Source organism: Panthera tigris, chromosome B1 (assembly GCF_018350195.1).
Source record: "Panthera tigris isolate Pti1 chromosome B1, P.tigris_Pti1_mat1.1, whole genome shotgun sequence".
Taxonomy (NCBI): Eukaryota; Metazoa; Chordata; class Mammalia; order Carnivora; family Felidae; genus Panthera; species Panthera tigris.
Genome location: NC_056663.1, coordinates 137,551,669 through 137,571,235, shown reverse-complemented (window position 1 = coordinate 137,571,235; position 19,567 = coordinate 137,551,669). Strand labels below are relative to the sequence as shown.

Below are 19,567 nucleotides of genomic sequence, written 5' to 3'. Positions count from 1 at the left end.
TTAAACATAAATATGAATTAAAAGGTATAAAATATGACAATATACACATAAAGTGTGGAGAAGGGAGTAAAAAGGAATTAAAAAAAGTAAAAAGAAAGAAAGAACATTTTTTCCCTATTTCTGTTTTTTTAAGAATGTATTTGCACTTGAACAGTCATCAAATTAATATGCACTGCTACTTAGGATATTATATATGAACTTCATGGTAACCACAAACCCAAAACCTATGACAGCACACAAAAAAATAAAGAGAAAGGGGGCACCTGGGTGGCTCACTCGGTTGGGCAGCTGACTCCAGCCCAGGTCATGATCCTGTGCTTTGTGGGTTCAAGCCCCATGTCAGGCTCTGTGTTGACAGCTTAGGGCCTAGAGCCTGCTTCAGATTCTATGTCTCCCTCTCTCTCTGCTGCTCCTCCACTCACACTCTCTCTCCCTTTCTCAAGAATAAACATGTTTTTAAAATAAATAAATAAATAAATAAAGAGAAAGAAAGTAAAACAAAACAGTATAGATACTTGTCACTCACAAAGAAAGAGACCAAGAGAAGAAGAAAGGAACAAAGATGGACTAAAAAAAACCAACCAGAAAACAAATTTTTAAATGGCAATATGTACATACCTATACATAATTACTTTGACTATAAATGGCCTAATTGCTCCAATCAAAAGACATATAGGAGTAAAATGGATTAAAAAACAAGACCCATCCATATGCTGCCTACAAGAGACTCACCTCAGACCTAAAAGGCACAGACAGAAAGTAAAAGGATAGAAAAACATTCACCACACAAATGGAAGTGGGAAAAAAAAAAAAAAAAAAAAAAAGCCAGGGTAGTAAAAGTTATATCAGACAAAATAGACTTTAAAATAAATGCTGTAACAAGAGACAAAAATGAGCATCACATAATGATAAAGGTATCAATCCAACAAGAGGATATAACAATTGTAAATATCTATGCACCAAACATTGGAGCAACTAAATACAAAAAGCAGATATTAACAAACATAAAGAGAGAAAATGATGGTAATAATAATACAATAGGGGACTTTAACAGTCCACTTACATCAATGGATAGATTATCCAGAGAGAAAATCAGTAAGGAAACAATGTATTTGAATGACCCATTGGACCAGATGGACATAATGATATATATAGAACATTCTATCCAAAACAACAGAATACACATTCTTTCCAAGAGTACCTGGAAAACTCTCCAGAATAGATCACGTATTAGGCCATAAAACAAGCCTCAATAAACTTAAGAAGACTAAAATAATACTATGCCATTTTTTCTGAACACAATGGTATTAAACTATAAATAAATCACAAGAACAAAACTGGAAAACCTTGAATAGCCAAAGCAATCCTAAGAAAGAAGAACAAAGCTGAAGATACCACAATTCCAGATTTGAAGATACACTACAAAGCTGTTGTAATCAAAACAGAATTGTACTGGCACAAAAATAGACACAGATCAATAGAACAAACCAGAGACCCCAGAAATAAACCCACATTTACATGGTCAATTAATCTATGACAAAGGAGGCAAGAATATACAATGGGGAGAAGACAGTCTCTTCAGTAAATGGTGCTGAGAAAACTGGGCAGCTCACTGTAAAGGAACGAAACTGAACTACTTGTTAACACCATACACAAAAATAAACTCAAAATTGATAAAAGACCTAAATGTAAGACATGAAACCACAAAAACCCTAGGAGAAAACAGAGGCAGTAATTTCTCTGACATCAGTCATAGCAGTATTTTTCTAGATATATTTCCTGAAGCAAGGGAAACAAAAGCAAAAATAAACTATTGGGTGTCTCTGTCTCTCTGTCTCTCTATATATAGATATAGATATAGATATAGATATAGATATAGATATAGATATAGATATAGATATAGATATAGATATAGATATATACACACACAGACATACATATATACACATACACAAAGCTTTTGCACAGCAAAGAAAACTATCAATAAAACACAAAGGCAACCTGCTGCATGAGAGAAGATATTTGCAAGTGATAAATGATATATCTGATAAGGGGTTAATATCCAAAATATATAAAGGACTTCTACAACTCAACACCAAAAAAGCAAACAACCTGATTTGAAAATGGGCAGAGGATGTGAATAGACATTTTTTCCAAAGAAGACACACAGATGGCCAACAAACAACCTGAAAAGATGCTCAACATCACGAATCATCAGGGAAATGCAAGTCAAAACCACAATGAAATATCACCTCATACCTGTTAGGATAGCTACAATCAAAATAAGAAAAAAATAACAAATGTTAGGATGTGGACATGAGGAAACCCTGGTACACTGTTGGTGGGAATGGAAGCTGGTGCAGCCACTATGGAACATAGTATGAAGGTACCTCAAAAATTTAAAAATAGAAATACCATATCATCCAATAATTCCACAATTGGGTATTTGCCCAGGGAAAATCAAAACACTAATTCAAAAAGATACATGCACCTTTATGTTTATTTCAGTGTTATTTACAGTAGCCAAGACATGGAAGCAACCTAAGTGTCCATCAATAGATGAATGGATAAGGAAGATGTGGTATATATACACGATAGAATATTACTGAGCCATAAAAAAAGGATGAGATTGTACTATTTGCAACAACATGAATGGACCTAGAGGGTATAATGCTAAGTGAAATAAGTCAGACTGAGAATGACAAATACCATATGATTCCATTCATAAATGGAATCTTAAAACATGAATAAACAAACAAAAAGCAAAATCAGAACTAAAAATACAGAGAACTGATGGTTACCAGAGGTGAGGGTTGGGCAAAATTGGTTAAAGAGAGAGGGAGGTATAGGCATCCAGTTATGGAATGAGTAAGTCATGGGAATAAAAAGCAGAGCATAAGGAATATAGTCAATGATAGTGTAGTAGCAATGTAATGGGACAGATGGTAGCTATATTTGTGGTGAGCACAGCATAATGTATAAACTTATCAAATCACTAAATTGTACACCTGAAACTAATATAACATAGTGTGTCAACTATGCTCAAATTTTAAAAAATCACTCAAATGGGCAAAACATACTAAGCTGTTAATGCCAAATCTCTGCATAGAGATTGTCTATGAATGAAATGTATATATTTTCATTTTTCCTTCTGAAATCCTACCTAAAGCATTTCTGAAAGATGGAAGATTTTAATTTATGTAAATTGAAATACCTTCTTTTTGTTAACCTAAAATAAAAGGCCACTTAGAGAAAGCTATGGACACAAAATCAAAGTTTTGACTTCAGAACTGTCTGACACAAGGGTATCTAGATCAATTCTGAGTTGAAGTGCCATGAATTTTTCAGAGCTCATATTCCCTTCAATTACAAGAAGAAATTGCATTGGGGCACCTCAACGGCTCAGTCAGTTAAGTGTCCGACTCTTGATTTCAGCCCAGGTCATGATCTCACGGTCATGAGATCGAGTCCCATGTCGGGCTTCACGTTAACAGCATGGAGCCTGCTTGGGATTCTCTCTCTCCCCCCTCTCTGCCCCTGCTCCCTCCTCTATCTCTCTCAAAATAAATAAACATTAAAAGGACAGAAAGAGAGAAGAAATTGTATTGCACTTGGATTGCTTTATGGACCCTTTGTGACATTTCCTGGTATAACCTCACCTAATCTCCTCCTACTACCAGGTTTAAGCTCAATAGCTCTCCTTGTAGACAGACTGTCATTCTGAAACACTGGATTGAATTCAGGTTAGAAAAGCCCATTAAAGGACCAGCTTGAAGAAATACCACAGGAGGATTGGGTAGTGACCATATATAATATTTAATAAGGAGAGCTGTACTCAGAGGCATTATTATTTTTCATTTGCTCCAGATATATATGGCAGATGCTTTGAGCAATCCAGCTCAGGCCTCACTCCCACAGAATTTATACGAATATCATTTGCTCTTCGATAAAAGGGATTCTTAGAACTGCTGGCCTACACCACCCTTGAAGCCAACTCTTTTGAGTTGGAGATACTAGGCTTAAACTTAAGTAAGTCTGAGTATACATTGTGTCTTTGGAATGTCTCAGGGTATTGGAAAATTAAGGAAGAGAAGACAGGAATGAAGGAGACCTTTGACCTGAGTCACAGGACAATGAGACACAGAGGGACTACAAGCTTTGGTTAGACTTAGATTGCTCTTCACCAAGGCAAGGGAAAAGAATAGCAATAAAATGAAAAGTGAAATGACTCCAATACCCATTTAATAAATGCCATCACATTAAAAACCCACGACACTCTTCCCGAGCCTCAGCCTAAGGCTCCTATTTTCCAAATACCATTCAGTATAACCCAAGTTCAGGAGGGGGGAAGAAAGCACTAGACAGCCCGTCCCCTGGAGCTCATGGCAATAGAATTTGACCTACATTGCTGAAATGCCTGGTTTGTCCTTCTGGGTTTTTTAAGGATACAATTCACAAATGAGATAATTATAAAGGTTACTGTCAGTGTGTCTGACACACAGTTACTGATCCTTTGAACAATATTCAACTGAAAAACTTCCCTCTTTCTAGAAAAGTAAAATAGCATTTTTAAAAACCAAAACAGAAATGCGAATTCAGGTGTCTTTTATTTTTAATTTTGTTTTTCTGGAAAAAATAGTAGGCTCTCCTAGAGTTCCCCATTGTTGTGAGTCTGTAGAGATGATCTCCATCTCTTTTAAATTCATCTTGCTTGTTTTGTCATTTTTTATTTGGGCTGCATCTTCCAGAAAGCCACTTGGTATCTTTCATAGGCCATGGAAAGATAACACAGATGAAAGATAGTATGGGCTCCACTTCAGGGATTCTGATTTCCTTCCCATCTCCTGTCAGGACCTTCAAGGGGAATTGCCACTACCAGAAAGCAGTGACTTTCAATTTCCCTTAAGCTAGATTCAGTGTTCAGATCCTCGCAGCTACGTAAAAGGCCCAAATGACTCTCTCTGATGCCAGTGGGAACACATGAGCAGACAGAATTTTAACTCTTGGGTGCTCATATTCTGGTTTTTACTTAACTTGCCCAAATCTAGCTGCTTCATTAAAAATTTCTCTGTACTGTTGTTACATAGTGTGTCTCTCTTTCCTTATATTCTCCCAAGTGGGGTGTAAATCATTCTCAGGGACTCTAGAGGCTCCATGCATGAAATACACAGCCAGGAACAGGAAGGACACTTGAGAAAATACACAAGTTGAAGCAGGTACTCAAAGACAATTGAGCAAAGGCTGTGAGTCATTTTGGGGAAGAAAAGAAAAAAGAAAAATTGATCCAGCAATCACACTCCTTGGTATTTACCCAAACGAATGAAAGATGTATGTTCACGTAAAAACCCACACATGAATATTTATAGACGCTTTATTCATAATTGCCAAACCTTGGAAGCAACCAAGATGTCCTTCAGTAGGTGAGTGGATAAACGAACTGTGGTACATCCAGACAATAGACTACTGTTCAGCACTAAAATGAAATAAGCTACCAAGCTGTGAAAAGACATGGAAGAACATTAAATGCGTATTATAAAGTGAAAGAAGCCAGCCTGAAAAGGCTACGTATTGTATGATTCCAACAATATGATATTCTGGAAAGGGCAAAACAGTGGAGACTAAAAAGATCAGCGGCTGCCAGAGGCTGGGGATGGAGACCAGAACAGGTGAAGCACAGAGGACTCTTAGGGCAGGGAAACTATTCTGTAGAACACTATAATGGCAGATACACGTCATACACTTTTTGAAATGCATAGAATGTACAACACCAAGAGTGAACCCTAATGTACACTATGGGCTTTGGGTGATAATGAAGCATCACTGTGGGGTCATCCATCATAACAAATGTACCATGCTGTGTGTGAGGGGTGGGGATTGAATGGAGGGCATAGAAGGGCAAAAGAACACTGCTGATGGAGCATAAAGATAGAATTAGAAAATGAAAATAATACCACAGGAAATGTTCAAGAGTCTTTTTTAGTCTTTACCAGGAAAACCTAAAAGCTACTTCTCCAGGGACCTGAGACTAACACAGGGCTCCATTATTGTCCATAACATGGTTTACTTAAATATACTCAGGTTTACTCAGATATAAACATTTAGAAAGCTCTCAGACACTAGGCACCATAGAGGAGGAGGTAGAGGAAAGGTACAAATACTAACAAAACACAATTTTTGTTTGGAGGAAAGTAATAGTTCTGTGGGAAGGATGGACATTATGCTCATAAATAAGGAGGTGGGTGGGGAATGGGGTGGGAGGAAGAGATGATCATGGGCTGAGCAACAAAATGCCAACCTCAATGCTCCAAATTAGAGGACTGACTCACCACCCACTGTATACATTTGTGACCCTAGATCATCTAATCAGTTAATATATCCTCCAGAATCCATCTTACAGGTAAACGATGTAATTTTAGAAGCAAGGATAAGATCTTTCTACCAACCCAAAATTGTTCCCTCCTTGCTAATGCCAGAAAATTCTACCCCTTCAACTCCATTTCATTAGCTCTATCACCTATTAAAATGCAAATACTCTTAGGAGAGATTAGACTTTAAACCACATAATTCAAGTGTAACTTACTGTGAATTTATTTATCAGATCTGCAGAGATGGTTTTAATAGAAAAAAGGATATATGTAGTAAACTCAAGATCCCTGAACACCAGAGAAATGTTTGGGCAGGAGACAAAATATTTAAAACACTCTGTTAACCTTAGGCTTTGGCAGTTCAATTTTCTTTCTGATTAAAATCGAATGAAAACAGTGCAACCACGGAATGTTTGCAAAGCAACCAGAACACTGATTGTATGCTATTTCTATTACTAATATTGTTATTAATCTTGAAAAGATAACTGGGGAGTAGGAAAGTAAGTTTTGTGGGAAAGAGACAAAAGAGTCTTCTATTTATTTCAGCCTCGCTCACTGACATTCCACACTGGGGTAACAGAGTATTTACTTGCCAAATGAATGGCTACCATGCTAGCCTCCACGACAGCTTCGCCTTAAAATTCTGGCCAAAGCTCATATATAAAGCCCTTCCCTTAGTTCCTTAGGGATACCAGGATATATGGCACTTTTAGGCAGACAGAAAGTAAACACAGAGAGGAAATAAAACATAAAAACAACCCAATTTTTATGGGAGAGGTTCCTGATACTATCTCAGCTGCTTCCAGGGCTCTGAGGCCTTGCCTGTTCCCAGGTCCTGTCCCCCAGTCTATCAATCATGCAAGGACAAAAGGGCCCATACAGCATCACAGCACCAGGCCTGGAGCCCTTAACTCTCCTATCCCTGCACACAAACATTGTATGACCTCCCACCAGAAGCCCAAGAGCTTTCCAGTGCTGCTGCCTCCCGGCCTCTCCCACTCAGCCCCTGAGTCTGCTCTGAGACTCACCTCTTCCCCAGTTATTGAACGACTGTCCTTTGGAAGAGGCAGTTGCCCTCCCTAACACCTCTCTACCACCACACAATCTCCACTGGGTACTAGTCAACTCTGTAGTAGGCCCAATAGATATTTTACCCACATGATAGCATGATAACAAGAAAGATACACCCATATACACCTGTCAAAAACAAGGAGTGAGAATAAGCATCTGGGTTGATGCATCACATGCCCCTCCCCCCTCCCCCCCCCCCCCCCAGATTGGAAGAAACAGTCTCTAGGGCAGGGTCTGTTCTCTGTTTATATCACTCCTGGATACCACTCCTAGATAATGTTTGGTGCAATTAGGTACCCAATGAATAACTGTTGTGTCAAAGAATGAATAAATAAATTCAGTGATTTCCCCCACCTCTTAAAATCTGAATTGAAAGACTAATTCAGTGCCGTGTTGCACCCCTAATAAATTCTGATTTTTAAGGACATCATCAATAAAACCTCCATTGGTCAAGCTCCAGTATTAAATTCTCTCTGCTGTTCACTTTCTGACATAAACACTTACACATGCTAACCTGGAGCGATAATCAACTAAATGAACAACTCACTGTAGATGGGATCGCCCCAAGGCCAAGAGCAATCCTTTCGAAACTGCACATAGAGTCACTGAGGCAAAATGAGGTCCCTCTACTCAAAACAAGAGAAATGCCATATTTAGCAAGAGCTAATATTAGGAACCTACTATGTACTAGAAATACAATAAGCACATCATTTATATTATTTAATCCCTAGAACAACCCCAGAAGTTGGGAATTATAATTCTCATTTTGTAGATTTTTTTTTCAAACATTTATTTATTTTTGAGAAAGAGACAGAGTGCAAGCAGGGGAGGGGCAGAGAGCGAGAGGGAGAGACAGAATCCCAAGCAGGCTCCGTCCGCACTCTCAGTGCAGAGCCTGACATGGGGCTCAGACCCATGAACCATGAGATCGTGACCTGAGCTGAAGTTGGACGTTTAACCGACTGAGCCACCCAGGTGCCCCTCATTTTGTAGATTTTAAAAATAAGACTTGGAGTGTTTTTGCCCATGGTTACTTGTACAAGAACTTAAAAAGCATAAATTTTGGAGCCAGGTTGGCTAGGTTTAATTTCTGACCAGCCTCATTCTAGATGGGTGTCTTAGTACATTCAGGTGGCTATAACAAAATATCACAGGCTGGGTAGCTTATGAACAACAGAAATTTATTTCTCATGGTTCTGGAGGCTGGAAGCTTGACATCAGGGTGCCCGTGTGCTCACATCTCACTGTGTTGCACACATCTTGCTGTGAGGAGGGGCTAAGGAAGCTCTGTGGGGTCTCTTCTATAAGAGCATTAATCCTACTCATGAGGGCAGAGCTCTCATGACCCATGCACTTCCCAAAGGTCCCCCATCCTAATATCATCGCCTAATATCATCAAATTCCGATTTGAATCTGAGGGGGGCACAAATACTCAGAGCACAACACCAGGCAAACAGAGCTTAACACATCTCTGCCTCTGTTTCCTCATCTACGAAAAGGAACTAATAATGGTACCAGTTGCTAAATTATTATCTCTCATCTCCAAACCCTTCTTTCTGTAACCTGGTTTGTGATCTAGGCCTGGGGCTCTGAGAAACACATTCCTGCACAGTCAGCTGGCTTCTTGTTAGTTCTGCCAGTGAGAAGCACTAGAGGGGGTGCAGAGGGGGAGAAGCAAGAAGGAACTTGCTCCCTCAGCTGTGCTTCCTCTGGGCCTCACACCAGCAGCATTATCCTTCTGTGCTTCCTGCACAGCCACTGAGTCCAGTCTGGCCACATGTGCAGACTCACAGCATGCTGGCCAGCACCCGCTCCTCAGAGGTCTGAACCTCAACTCTGTGGGGCCCTTCCTCTAAAGATCTAAGAAGTTTTCATAATCCAATCTCTTTGCCTTATTCCCTCCACCCTGGGGGTGATACCTGCTTCCTGGAATTGCTCCCCACCCCCACCCCTATAGTCTTCTTTTTGTTTATTTAAACTTTTTTTAATGTGTATTCATTTTTTAGAGAAGGGAGAAAGACAGAGCACGAGCAGGGTGGGGCAGAAAGATTGGGAGACACAGAATCCGAAGCAGGCTCCAGGCTCTGAGCTGTCAGCCCAGAGCCCGACGCAGGGCTCAAACTCACAAACTGTGAGATCATGACCTGAACCAAAGTCGGACACTTAACCAACTGAGCCACCCAGATGCCCCTTTGTTAATTTATTTAAATTCAAGTCAAGGGCAAAAATGCTCTATGCCATGTAGTAATGGTTTCAGGAGTAGAACCCAGTGATTCATCACTTACATATAACACCCAGTGCTCCTCCCAACAAGTGCCCTCCTTAAAGCCCATCACCCATTTAGCCCATCTCCCCACCCACCTCCCCTCCAGCAACCCTCAGTTTGTTCTCTATATTTAAGAGTCTCCTATGATTTGTCTCCCTTTCTGTTTTTCTCTTATTTTTCTTTCCTTCCCCTATGTTTTGTACTCTTCCCATTACCTAGTTAACAACTTTACAACCGGGTAACAGTTCTTCATATTAAATTTTCTCTGTTCAAATCACTGGTGTAATTTCATTCTGCCAACAGACCCTGGGGATACACGAACACCTATGTCAGAGGGCTGTAGAGAGTATTAAATAAGTTGATCGTTGGAAAGTGCTCAGAACTGTACCTGGAGCACAGTGTTTGCTCTATCAGTGTTAGCTGTTATCAGCAGGTAAGTGTTGAGGCTGGGCTGGAACCCCTGTCTGCCTGTCTTCTTCCCAAGCAACATGATGTTCTGCTAATAAAAACAGTTACTATGTACTTAGGCACTGGGCTTAGTGCTTTCACAGATGTTACCTCTTTTAATCTCCTTAAGCATCTCTTAGATGCTTTGCATTCTTGAAGTGTTTTTTCTCTAACAATTAACATCAAGAAAGGTATTCTGAGTTAACTCGTCCATTATCCTCAAAGGTTCAGCAAGTACTCCAACAAGTTCAAACATTGACATTAGAATAATTTTTTAACATGGACTTCTCCAAATTCTAATAAATCTATTTATATCATCGCCCTATGTATCACCAGGAATTAACATAATTTAAATATATGTAAATGTGTATGTCTGTGTGTCTGAGGATTAAGATTTTGGAATTTCAAATTTTCTATTGTTTTGATCTAAAGTATCAATGAAAGAATATTAGGATTTTAAAAATTAAATGCCTATTTTGTGCTAGGCACTACAATATAAGTGTTTTCACATATGTTATCTCATTTTATCCTTAGAATATACTACACTAGTAGGTACAATCATCTTCTTTGTACAAATGTGTCCAAGGTCACATAGCTAATAAAGTAACAGAACCAGGGATTGAAAGCAATTCTTTCTAACTCAGAGCTCATGTTTTAGCCAATTCGCCACAGGTCATAGGTGAGGGTCATTCTCCATAACAGATCCTGAGAGAATAAAGTTTAGTGGACACATGAACTGAGATAGAAACAAATTCCTTCATTGCCAAGGGCTTAAAAAATACGAGAACTGAATCTGGCACATTATCTTCTGACCTTGCTTTCAGAATTGCTTGTAAGCCATGAGAAATTCTCAGCTTCTGTCACTGGGTTTCCAGAATCTCTCTTGTTCCATTTCATTTCAAGGATTTCTTCTCCCATTTCAGGTTTGCTATTGTAGAAGCAAAGTAAATGAAAATTCCAAAATACCTTGTTTCTGGGAGTATCCTTACCTTCAAAAAAGAAATCATTCTCTTTTAAAAAAATAAATAAAAGCATCCACCAAAATAATTATTTTTTACAGAATGATGCAGAGGGGAAAAAAACATACCTTTTGCTTCGTGCTTGATTTCAGGCCGACTCGGGAGTGACTTTTGGACTAGAGGAAAAATGAGAAAGAAATCTATGAAGCACCCAGTGAAACAGCAGGACTTATTCTGAAGTCATTTCTTTTAGAAGGTATAAGTTTTAAGTTAAAATCCTCTTCCCTATCCTTCCCTCACAGACTCTAGAAATCTAAGAACGGAAGCACAGCATAGAGTTCCATGTTGAATTTTAGTCCCATGTTGAACAGAAGACTGTGGAAGGTCTGGAGCTGAGAATGTGAAGGTGTACCTACACTTTGTCAGTGCCTTGCTCATAGTGACTGATTCAGCATCTTTCCTAGAGGACGCTGCAGAAACCACAAAGTGCAGCATGTGAGGAAATAACCCCAGCTGTAATAAGGCAAAAGGAAAAAGGCGGTGGGGGGGGGGGGGGATGAATAAAAGAAGAGGTGTGAAAGAAAGATGAGGAGGGGAAGGGCACAAATGCTCTGTAAAATGGAAACGGACAAAACAGGAGCAGAATGAGGAAAATAGTACATTGATGGCAAGATTTCCAAGTGCATTTCTATAGGGCAGAATTTGCTCTCTGCTAATTTAAACACATTTTCATTACATTGAAACAAAACTCTCACAAACATTAGTTCTTAGAGAAGACTTTTTGTTTTCCAGTTGGTTCATGATTATCTAATCTTATTTGGAATTAGGAAAGGTAAAACAAGCATTAATCTATGCATGAGACTACTTTGGTATGGAATACCAATAGGATTTTTCTCCCAATGAGAAAAAAGCAAAAGTCCACCTTACTATGTTTAGCATTCAGATAGTGAATATATTTGGCTCTAACTGCACCATGAATCAAAGTTAACTCTAAACCAATTACCACAATACAGCTAGAAAAATGTCTAATTTGGTAGTCCTCACACTGCTGGATCTCAGGATCCCTTCACATTCTTAAAAATTATTGGGGCTCCCAAAGAGCCTTTGTTTATTGGGTTACATGCATAGGTAGTCACTGTATTAGAAATTGGAACTGAGAATTTTTTTTAAATGTGTATTTATCAATTTGTTTTAAAATAGCAATGAAAAACCCATTACATGTTAAATAAATAAAATTTATTTATGTATTTTGTGTCTATCCCTAAATACAAAAACAATTAGTCAGAAAATGGCATGTCTTTATATTTTTGCAAATCAGTAATGTTTAGCTTAAATAGAAGACAGCTAGATCCTCATATTTGCTTCTGCATTTAATCTACTTTGATAAGAATATATTTTTGGTTGCATTAAATAAAGAAACTTCAGCCTCACTCAGATATGTGGTTGAAAAAGGAAAGAGCATTTGTAATAATCCATTCAGATAATAGTGAATATTCTTCTCTGATAATATGCAAAAACTTGACAATTATAGTTTCTTAAAGGTTGGTTGCAATAAGAATCTGAAATCATATAACTAACTGCTACATAAGAATTTGCTGGTCTATCTTGCACTTTTTTTTAACGTTTATTTATTTTTGATAGAGAGAGACAGAGTGCAAGCGGGGGAGGGGCAGAGAGAGAGGGAGACACAGAATCCAAAGCAGGCGCCAAGCTCCAAGTTGACAGCAGAGTCCGACGCAGAGCTCAAACCCACGAACCCCGAGATCACGACCTGAGCCAAAGGAGGATGCTTAACCGCCTGAGCCACCCAGGTGCCCCTATCTTGAACCCACACATAGATCTTTCACCCACACATGATTTTGTAGCATCATGTATTATTTCATTTGGAAAAGAGTGGTTCCATGAATTATGTAGGTTTCCCAAATATTGACACATTTCATTACGTAATATGAAAGAAATCACATTTTTTAATCACCAACCTCAGTATAAAATCTTCAAATGTTGGTAAGCTATCAAGCTCACAGTAACAGATACAAGTGTTCCAAAATTCCAATTTTCACTTGAAAGCTTGAATTCTATCATGGGCAACAAACACTGTCAGTCGCTTTTCATGAAGTGACAGGCTCACTTCATTCATTTCTGTGAACACGTCTGCCAGCCACACGAGTCTGAATATAACCAGAGTTCATCACTCGTTCTTTGAAGTTAAAATGGTGTTTCATGAAAAAAAGAGGCTACTTTGGCTCACAATTCAATCATACCAGTGCTTTCCTTCAAAACAGCCACTGGAAGTTGTATGCAGCAGAGTACTTTTATGCATACCTCCCATTTTGTCACCTATCATCCTAAGAACAGGTGTACTCAAAGGCTGAAATATAGCAAACCTAGTAATTTTTACTATTTCAACAAGGGCATTTTTAAGTGAAACTGGCATTTTATTTCCTGCAATGCAAATGCACTGTGGTGAAATTATATAATGACTACTAGTACAGCTTTGGTGCTACTGCCTCAATTCATGTGGAAGCACCAGCAGTTCTGGTCAGCCCTGCTCTTGCACAATCAGTGCAGATGTCATCCAGTTTAACAAAAACAAAAACAAAAAAAAAAAAAAAAAAAAAAAAAGGAAAGATCTTAATATTACTTATGAGGAGAGTTTGGCTTCTCAGATTTCCTTTGAGAACCACCATTCTTAGTCATTTAAGCAGTTGAGTCTCAGTAATTAGACTCTCCCACACTCAAAGAAATGGAGCTTAGGAAGAACAGAGCCAATGAAAATCAAGGTCTCATTGTCCCTTCCTCCTTCCTGCTGTCTTAGAGGAGAGAAAAAAAGAGACCAACCAGGAGTAAGCATCCCTTCAATGGACAGAAGCCAGAATGGGGAGGGAACCTGATCATAAATCTGCAGTGTTCATCTTGCACTTATTTACACAGCGGTTTGAAATCTAGACTATTATGGGGTGAGTTGCTTCCCCCCAAATTCATTTGTTGACGTCCTAACTCTCAATGCCTTAGAATGTGACTGTATTTGGAGATAGAGCCTTTAAAGAGGTAAGTCAGATAAAATAAGGTTCAGTGGGTGGGCCCTAATCCTATATGATTGATGTACTTGTAAGAATATGAGATTAAGGGGCGCCTGGGTGGCTCAGTAGGTTGAACGTCCGACTTCGGCTCAGGTCATGATCTCGCGGTCCGTGAGTTCGAGCCCCGCATTGGGCTCTGTGCTGACAGCTCAGAGCCTGGAGCCTGTTTCAGATTCTGTGTCTCCCTCTCTCTGACCCTCCCCCGTTCATGCTCTCTCTCTGTCTCAAAAATAAATAAACATTAAAAAAAAAAAAAATTAAAAAAAAAAAAAGAATATGAGATTAAGACACAGACAACATGCACCAACAGAGGAAACCATGCAAAGACAAGGAAGACGGCCATCTGCAAGCCAAGGAGAGAGATCTTACCAGAAACCAGTCCTTGCTAACACCCTGATCTGGAACTCCTAGCCTCCAGGACTGTGAGAAAATAAATTTGTGTTCTTTAAGCCACTCTGTTTATGGTATTTTATTATGGCAGCCCAACAAACTAATATTACATAGACCCTGACAAATCCTCCTCAAAAAGTCAAGAATCTAAAATGTGGAGGTCCAGTAAAACCAAATCCTGAGTAAAAAGGGGCCATTAACATCACATTCACTGTCAACCACTTAACATCCTAAGGCAGAATGTCTGCATCAGCGGTCCTCAAACTTCAGAGTTCATAAAGATCATTTGGGGGGCTGTTAGCCATGCGATTTGCCAAACCCCAACTCCAGAAATTCCAAATCAGAAATTCTGGGTGGTCCCCAGGAATGTGCATGTTAATGAGCACCCCAGGGAATTCAAATAGATACATGGTACACAAACTACAAGTTGAGGAAGACTTGCCTGCCAAGGACAGCAGTAACTTGGGATGAGAAGTAAGAAAATACAGAAACTGGCACAAATTCCCTCTCACTTTCTCTTTGAAGAATCCAAATACATGAATCTCTTTTTCCTTTCCCTTTTAAATGCCTGGTGTTAAAATTCTTAATTTGGTTGAACCAGTGGGTGGGCAAGGATAATTGAAACGGGCTGAATGTTGGTAAATTACTCAAACAAGTCCAAAAGTAGCTTTGCAACAGTTTTTCAACCTTTCCAACTTAAAAACATAAGCAAACAAATTCTGAGTTTGTTTATATTTTTAGAAATTTAGAAATTGGGTTTTTATATCATATTCTATCCATCATCCATGGATTCAGACTTTGTACTCCATTTAGCCATGAGAATAAACCTGAGCTAAAGGACAGGCTTTCATTTATAAAGGGGATTAAAAGTTGTGATGGTTAATTTTATGTGTCAATTTGACAGGGCTAAAGGACACCCAGATAGCTGGCAAAATATTATTTCTGGGTGTATCTGTGTGGTGTTTCTGAAAGAGATTAGCATTTCATTCAGTTGACTGAGTAAAGAGATCCACCCTCACCAGTGGGGGTGTAGTGGGGGGGGACGGTAGCTGGGGGCACATCTTCCAATCCCTTGGGCTTCTTAATGGAGCACAAAGGAGAAGGAAGGACAAATGATCTCTCTCTTTTCTTCTGCTGGGATATCCAGCTTTTCCTGTCTTCAGACACAGGAGCCATGGTTCTCAAACCTTTGGACTCCAGAACTTATACCACTGACCCCCTAGTTCTCAGGCCTTCAGACTCGAACTGAATTATATCACCAACTTTCTTTGCTTTCCAGCTTACAGATAGCAAACTGTGGGACTTTTTGGCCTCCAAAACTGCATGAGCCAAGTCTTTTAATACATTAATTTCTTTCTTTCTTTCTTCCTTTCTTTCTTTCTTTCTTTCTTTCTTTCTTTCTTTCTTTCTTTCTTTCTCTTTCTCTCTCTCTCTCTCTCTCTCTCTCTCTCTCTCTCTCTGTGTGTGTGTGTGTGTGTGTGTGTGTGTGTGTGTCCTACTAATTCTATTTCTCTGGAGAACCTTGACTAATACAAAATCCAATCCAATTCCAGAGAAATAACATTTTCATTTGATATTAAATGAGTTTTTGGGTCTCTCCTGGTCATTGTCTTATCTAGACAGAATGGAGGTTGGACCTTGTAAAAGTTGACCTGCATTGTACATATCATACTATACATTCAGTCCCCCATTTACAAACCTGTAGCCTTCTAAAGATTTCTTTCATTAGTTAGGTATTAAGGACTTAGAGCTTATTTTCCCCATAGAAATAATTCTACAGGCTACAACACAAAGGCCTATTTAATGCTGAATATAACTAAGATGCTACACAATTTCAATAAAAAATAGTATACTATTTTGTAACAGTCATACAAAGCAGAAAAATGATCAAGTCAATTAAGAAACCATTTTGTTTTTCCCACTAACAGTATCTTCAAAAACTGAATGAATCAAAAAGCATATTTAATTTGAAGAGGATAGAGACTAAGGTAGAAATTCTGGAATTCTGAAGAGGCCTTGTTAGAAATGTCAAGAAATGTTATTTACTACTAATACGTCTGATGCCCTCACCCTCCCCTCCCAAGCAGATAGTTTTGCTTTTCTTGATGCAAGTGTATCCCCAGCACTACTCTGATCTTTAGGAGCCATAGGGTCACTCAGGACTAAAAACAGGCAAAGACTAGCAGAAAAACAAAGTAGGGTGTCAGGTAGCTCCCTGTAGCAGATGACACTGAGCCCAGGCCAGCCCTCACTAGGGAATGACTACTGCCTATTGTCACCTGTACCTCAGCTTGAAGAACACAGAAATGGGGGAAGATCATCAAAAGAGGGAAAAAATTGGGACACCTTGGTAGCTCAGTCAGTTAAGCATCTGACTTCAACTCAGGCCATGATCTCACGGTCGTGAGTTCAAGCCCCATGTTGGGCTCTGTGCCGACAGCTCAGAGCCTGGAGCCCGCTTCAGTTTCTGTGTCTCCCTCTCTCTCTGTCCCTCCCCTGTTCATGCTCCGTTTGTCTCTCTCTCTCTCAAAAATAAATAAGCATTAAAAAAAAAAGAAAGGAAAAAGGAAAAAAAATTTCTCAAACACTTGAGGAAAATTAGAAAAGAGAGGATAGAGCAAGGAAGAAAAAGAAGAAACAAAGATAATAGCAGACATCAGCAAATCATGTTTTTAAGCACTTACAATGTGTTCCTGCCACACCATCCAACTTACATTGTTTTACATGATATTCATAACATGGCTAAGAAATGAGTATAATTATATTATTATCTCAACTTTATCAATCGGAAGACTGAGGCACAGAAAGCAAAATAATTTGCCCAAAGTCATAATGCTAGTAAGTGGTAGAACCAAGACTTGAACGTGTCTGTCTGATTCATGGTCTTAAACACTACCATTTATATCAGAAAATTGCCCAAGGAAAAATGAGCAGAGTTCAGAGTAATGAAAATCACAAAATACACAGAAACTGTAATGCATGCATAATTACTTCAAGAGGACGAAAGGATATTATGGAAAAGAGGTAGTGGATCAGAAATTCACCCAAGTCAGACTTGAGTTGGTATCAGTGGCCAAGGACCCCAAGATTGTGTTTTGAAGCCAGCAAATGACAAGAAGGGAGGGAGAGAAGAGAAGCTTTGTGGTGAGGAAGGTTGGGGGAGGGTGATTATGTAACTGGTACCCCAGTCACATTCACAAATTGGGTGTGCCTACCTTGGGGACCATCTGCATGGTATTTTATTGTAAACTGCAAGACATTTAAGTGAAAATAGTCTACGTACTGAGGCCTACCCTCCACCCCCACATACACATACATACACACACACACACACACACACACACACACACACGAAGCACCAACAGGAAAAAAAAAAAAAAACTTTATAAAAGAAATCCAGGATTTTCTTCTACCATCCAATTATACCAGCCTATCCTGGACTTCTGACCTAACTCGTGTAAGTCAGTGGTAATTAAAATAGTGTGTTCTATAAAGTTACTCCAAAGTTGAAAACAGCAAGGGGTGAATGTGACTGTTTTCCAAACCCATTTATGAAAATGAGTATTCTGACATCTAAGTTCGCTGTTGTGACTGAGTACATTGTGTGCAGGACTTTAATGGAAAACAAAAGGGAATTTAAGTGATCTCTCCCAGCAGATATGACCCATTTTCCCCGCCCACATTGGAAAGGGGGCTCCTGTGCATGATTCCTCTGCTACATCTAGCAGAATTAGGAAATGTTTCGGTTTGCCCTACCCACATTAAGAATTCAATTTAAATCCCAGGATAAAACTGACAAGGGAGCACTCTTAAATATGGACTCTGGTCTGAGTTCCCTTAATTGGAGCTACAGGGTAATTTAATGGGATCACTCTGCAAATGGGGTGCTTAGCAACCCAATAACTCATGGGAGTGCTTGCCTGCTCTCTTAGCAGGCTGTACTCCAAAGTGTCACTCCATGTTCAGAGGCTGGAACAAAGGACACCTCTGAGCTGATCTGACATTAAGAAAGCCTACTCCATGTCCTTGTCTGTGCTTGCTTCCCAGAACAACACAAGAAGGAGTGGCTGAAACGGAAAGTTTCCAGAAATAAGAACGTCTGCCACTTATGATTTGTCCAGTGTTAATGGTATAGTCAAGACTGCACAGTCTTGAAAGACGATAATGCCGTGACCTTTGGGTTGTTTTATTATTTGATCGTCTTTGGAAGAAATCACAAGGACAGTTTAATTCAAAAGGCCCAGGACATTGTGAACTGTGATTCTTTCATAAGGTAAGGAGGGATACCACCTCCTTGATTGAAGGCAAGGGGAAAGTATCTGACTCTCCCACATAAATTTAAGGAGTCTTTCCTTTTAGAGGACTATCTGTATACATGACTGGGACAAAATTTCTCTCTGGTCACTGAGCTGCTGCTCTGATGTTGTTCTCTTTCCACACCCCGGGTCACTTGACATCTGGGGGCCCAATCCTATCTATAGGGGAGATGACTGGACGTTCTAATCTAGGAGCAATGGCGGGTCAGCATCAGTTGCCGTGGACATCTGCTGTTACCGTTTGCCCTTCCTTCTGCTAATAATACTATAACGCTGTATTAGTCAGGCTCCCAGCAGGAAACAGGGAGCGCCCTGAAGAGGGTTTAACGAAGGGATGTTATACAGAGGTGAAGACAGGATTAAGGGAAATCGGTAAAGAATGGGGACTCACTCCAGCTAACAACAGTGGCAAATGATTATCACTGCTGCCCCAACAGGGCCCAGGGGAGGGTTTTGTGCCAGGAGTGAGAGCTGCAGATGTCAGAGAAGGCTCACTGCTGAAGCTCAGGACTGCCAGACTGCAGCCCAGCCAGCAAGGAGCCAGACAACTTAGCCCTTTACCCTCTCATCACCTGGTGCCACTGTCCATCGGCCAAACCCAAGTAGAAACCAGAGGACAAGGGAGTGAAGGTCAGTAGAGGCCAGCCTCCCTGGGAGGAGCAGAAAGAAGACG

The 19,567-nt window shown here is 39.6% G+C and overlaps 1 protein-coding gene across 6 annotated transcripts in view; it reads right to left on the bottom strand.

Annotated features, from left to right (window-relative positions):
• RASGEF1B (RasGEF domain family member 1B) overlaps window positions 1-19,567 on the bottom strand; it is a 648,732-nt gene that overhangs the window by 442,652 nt on the left and 186,513 nt on the right. For 3 of the 6 annotated variants that reach the window (XM_042984294.1, XM_042984298.1, XM_042984302.1), the window contains one exon: window positions 11,237-11,284. In XM_042984294.1, the coding sequence (XP_042840228.1) occupies window positions 11,237-11,284 (48 nt within the window). Of the gene's footprint in view, window positions 1-7,983; window positions 8,063-10,962; window positions 11,078-11,236; window positions 11,285-19,567 lie in introns of all 6 variants that reach the window. The other 3 variants (XM_042984295.1, XM_042984296.1, XM_042984299.1) reach the window with 2 other exon arrangements.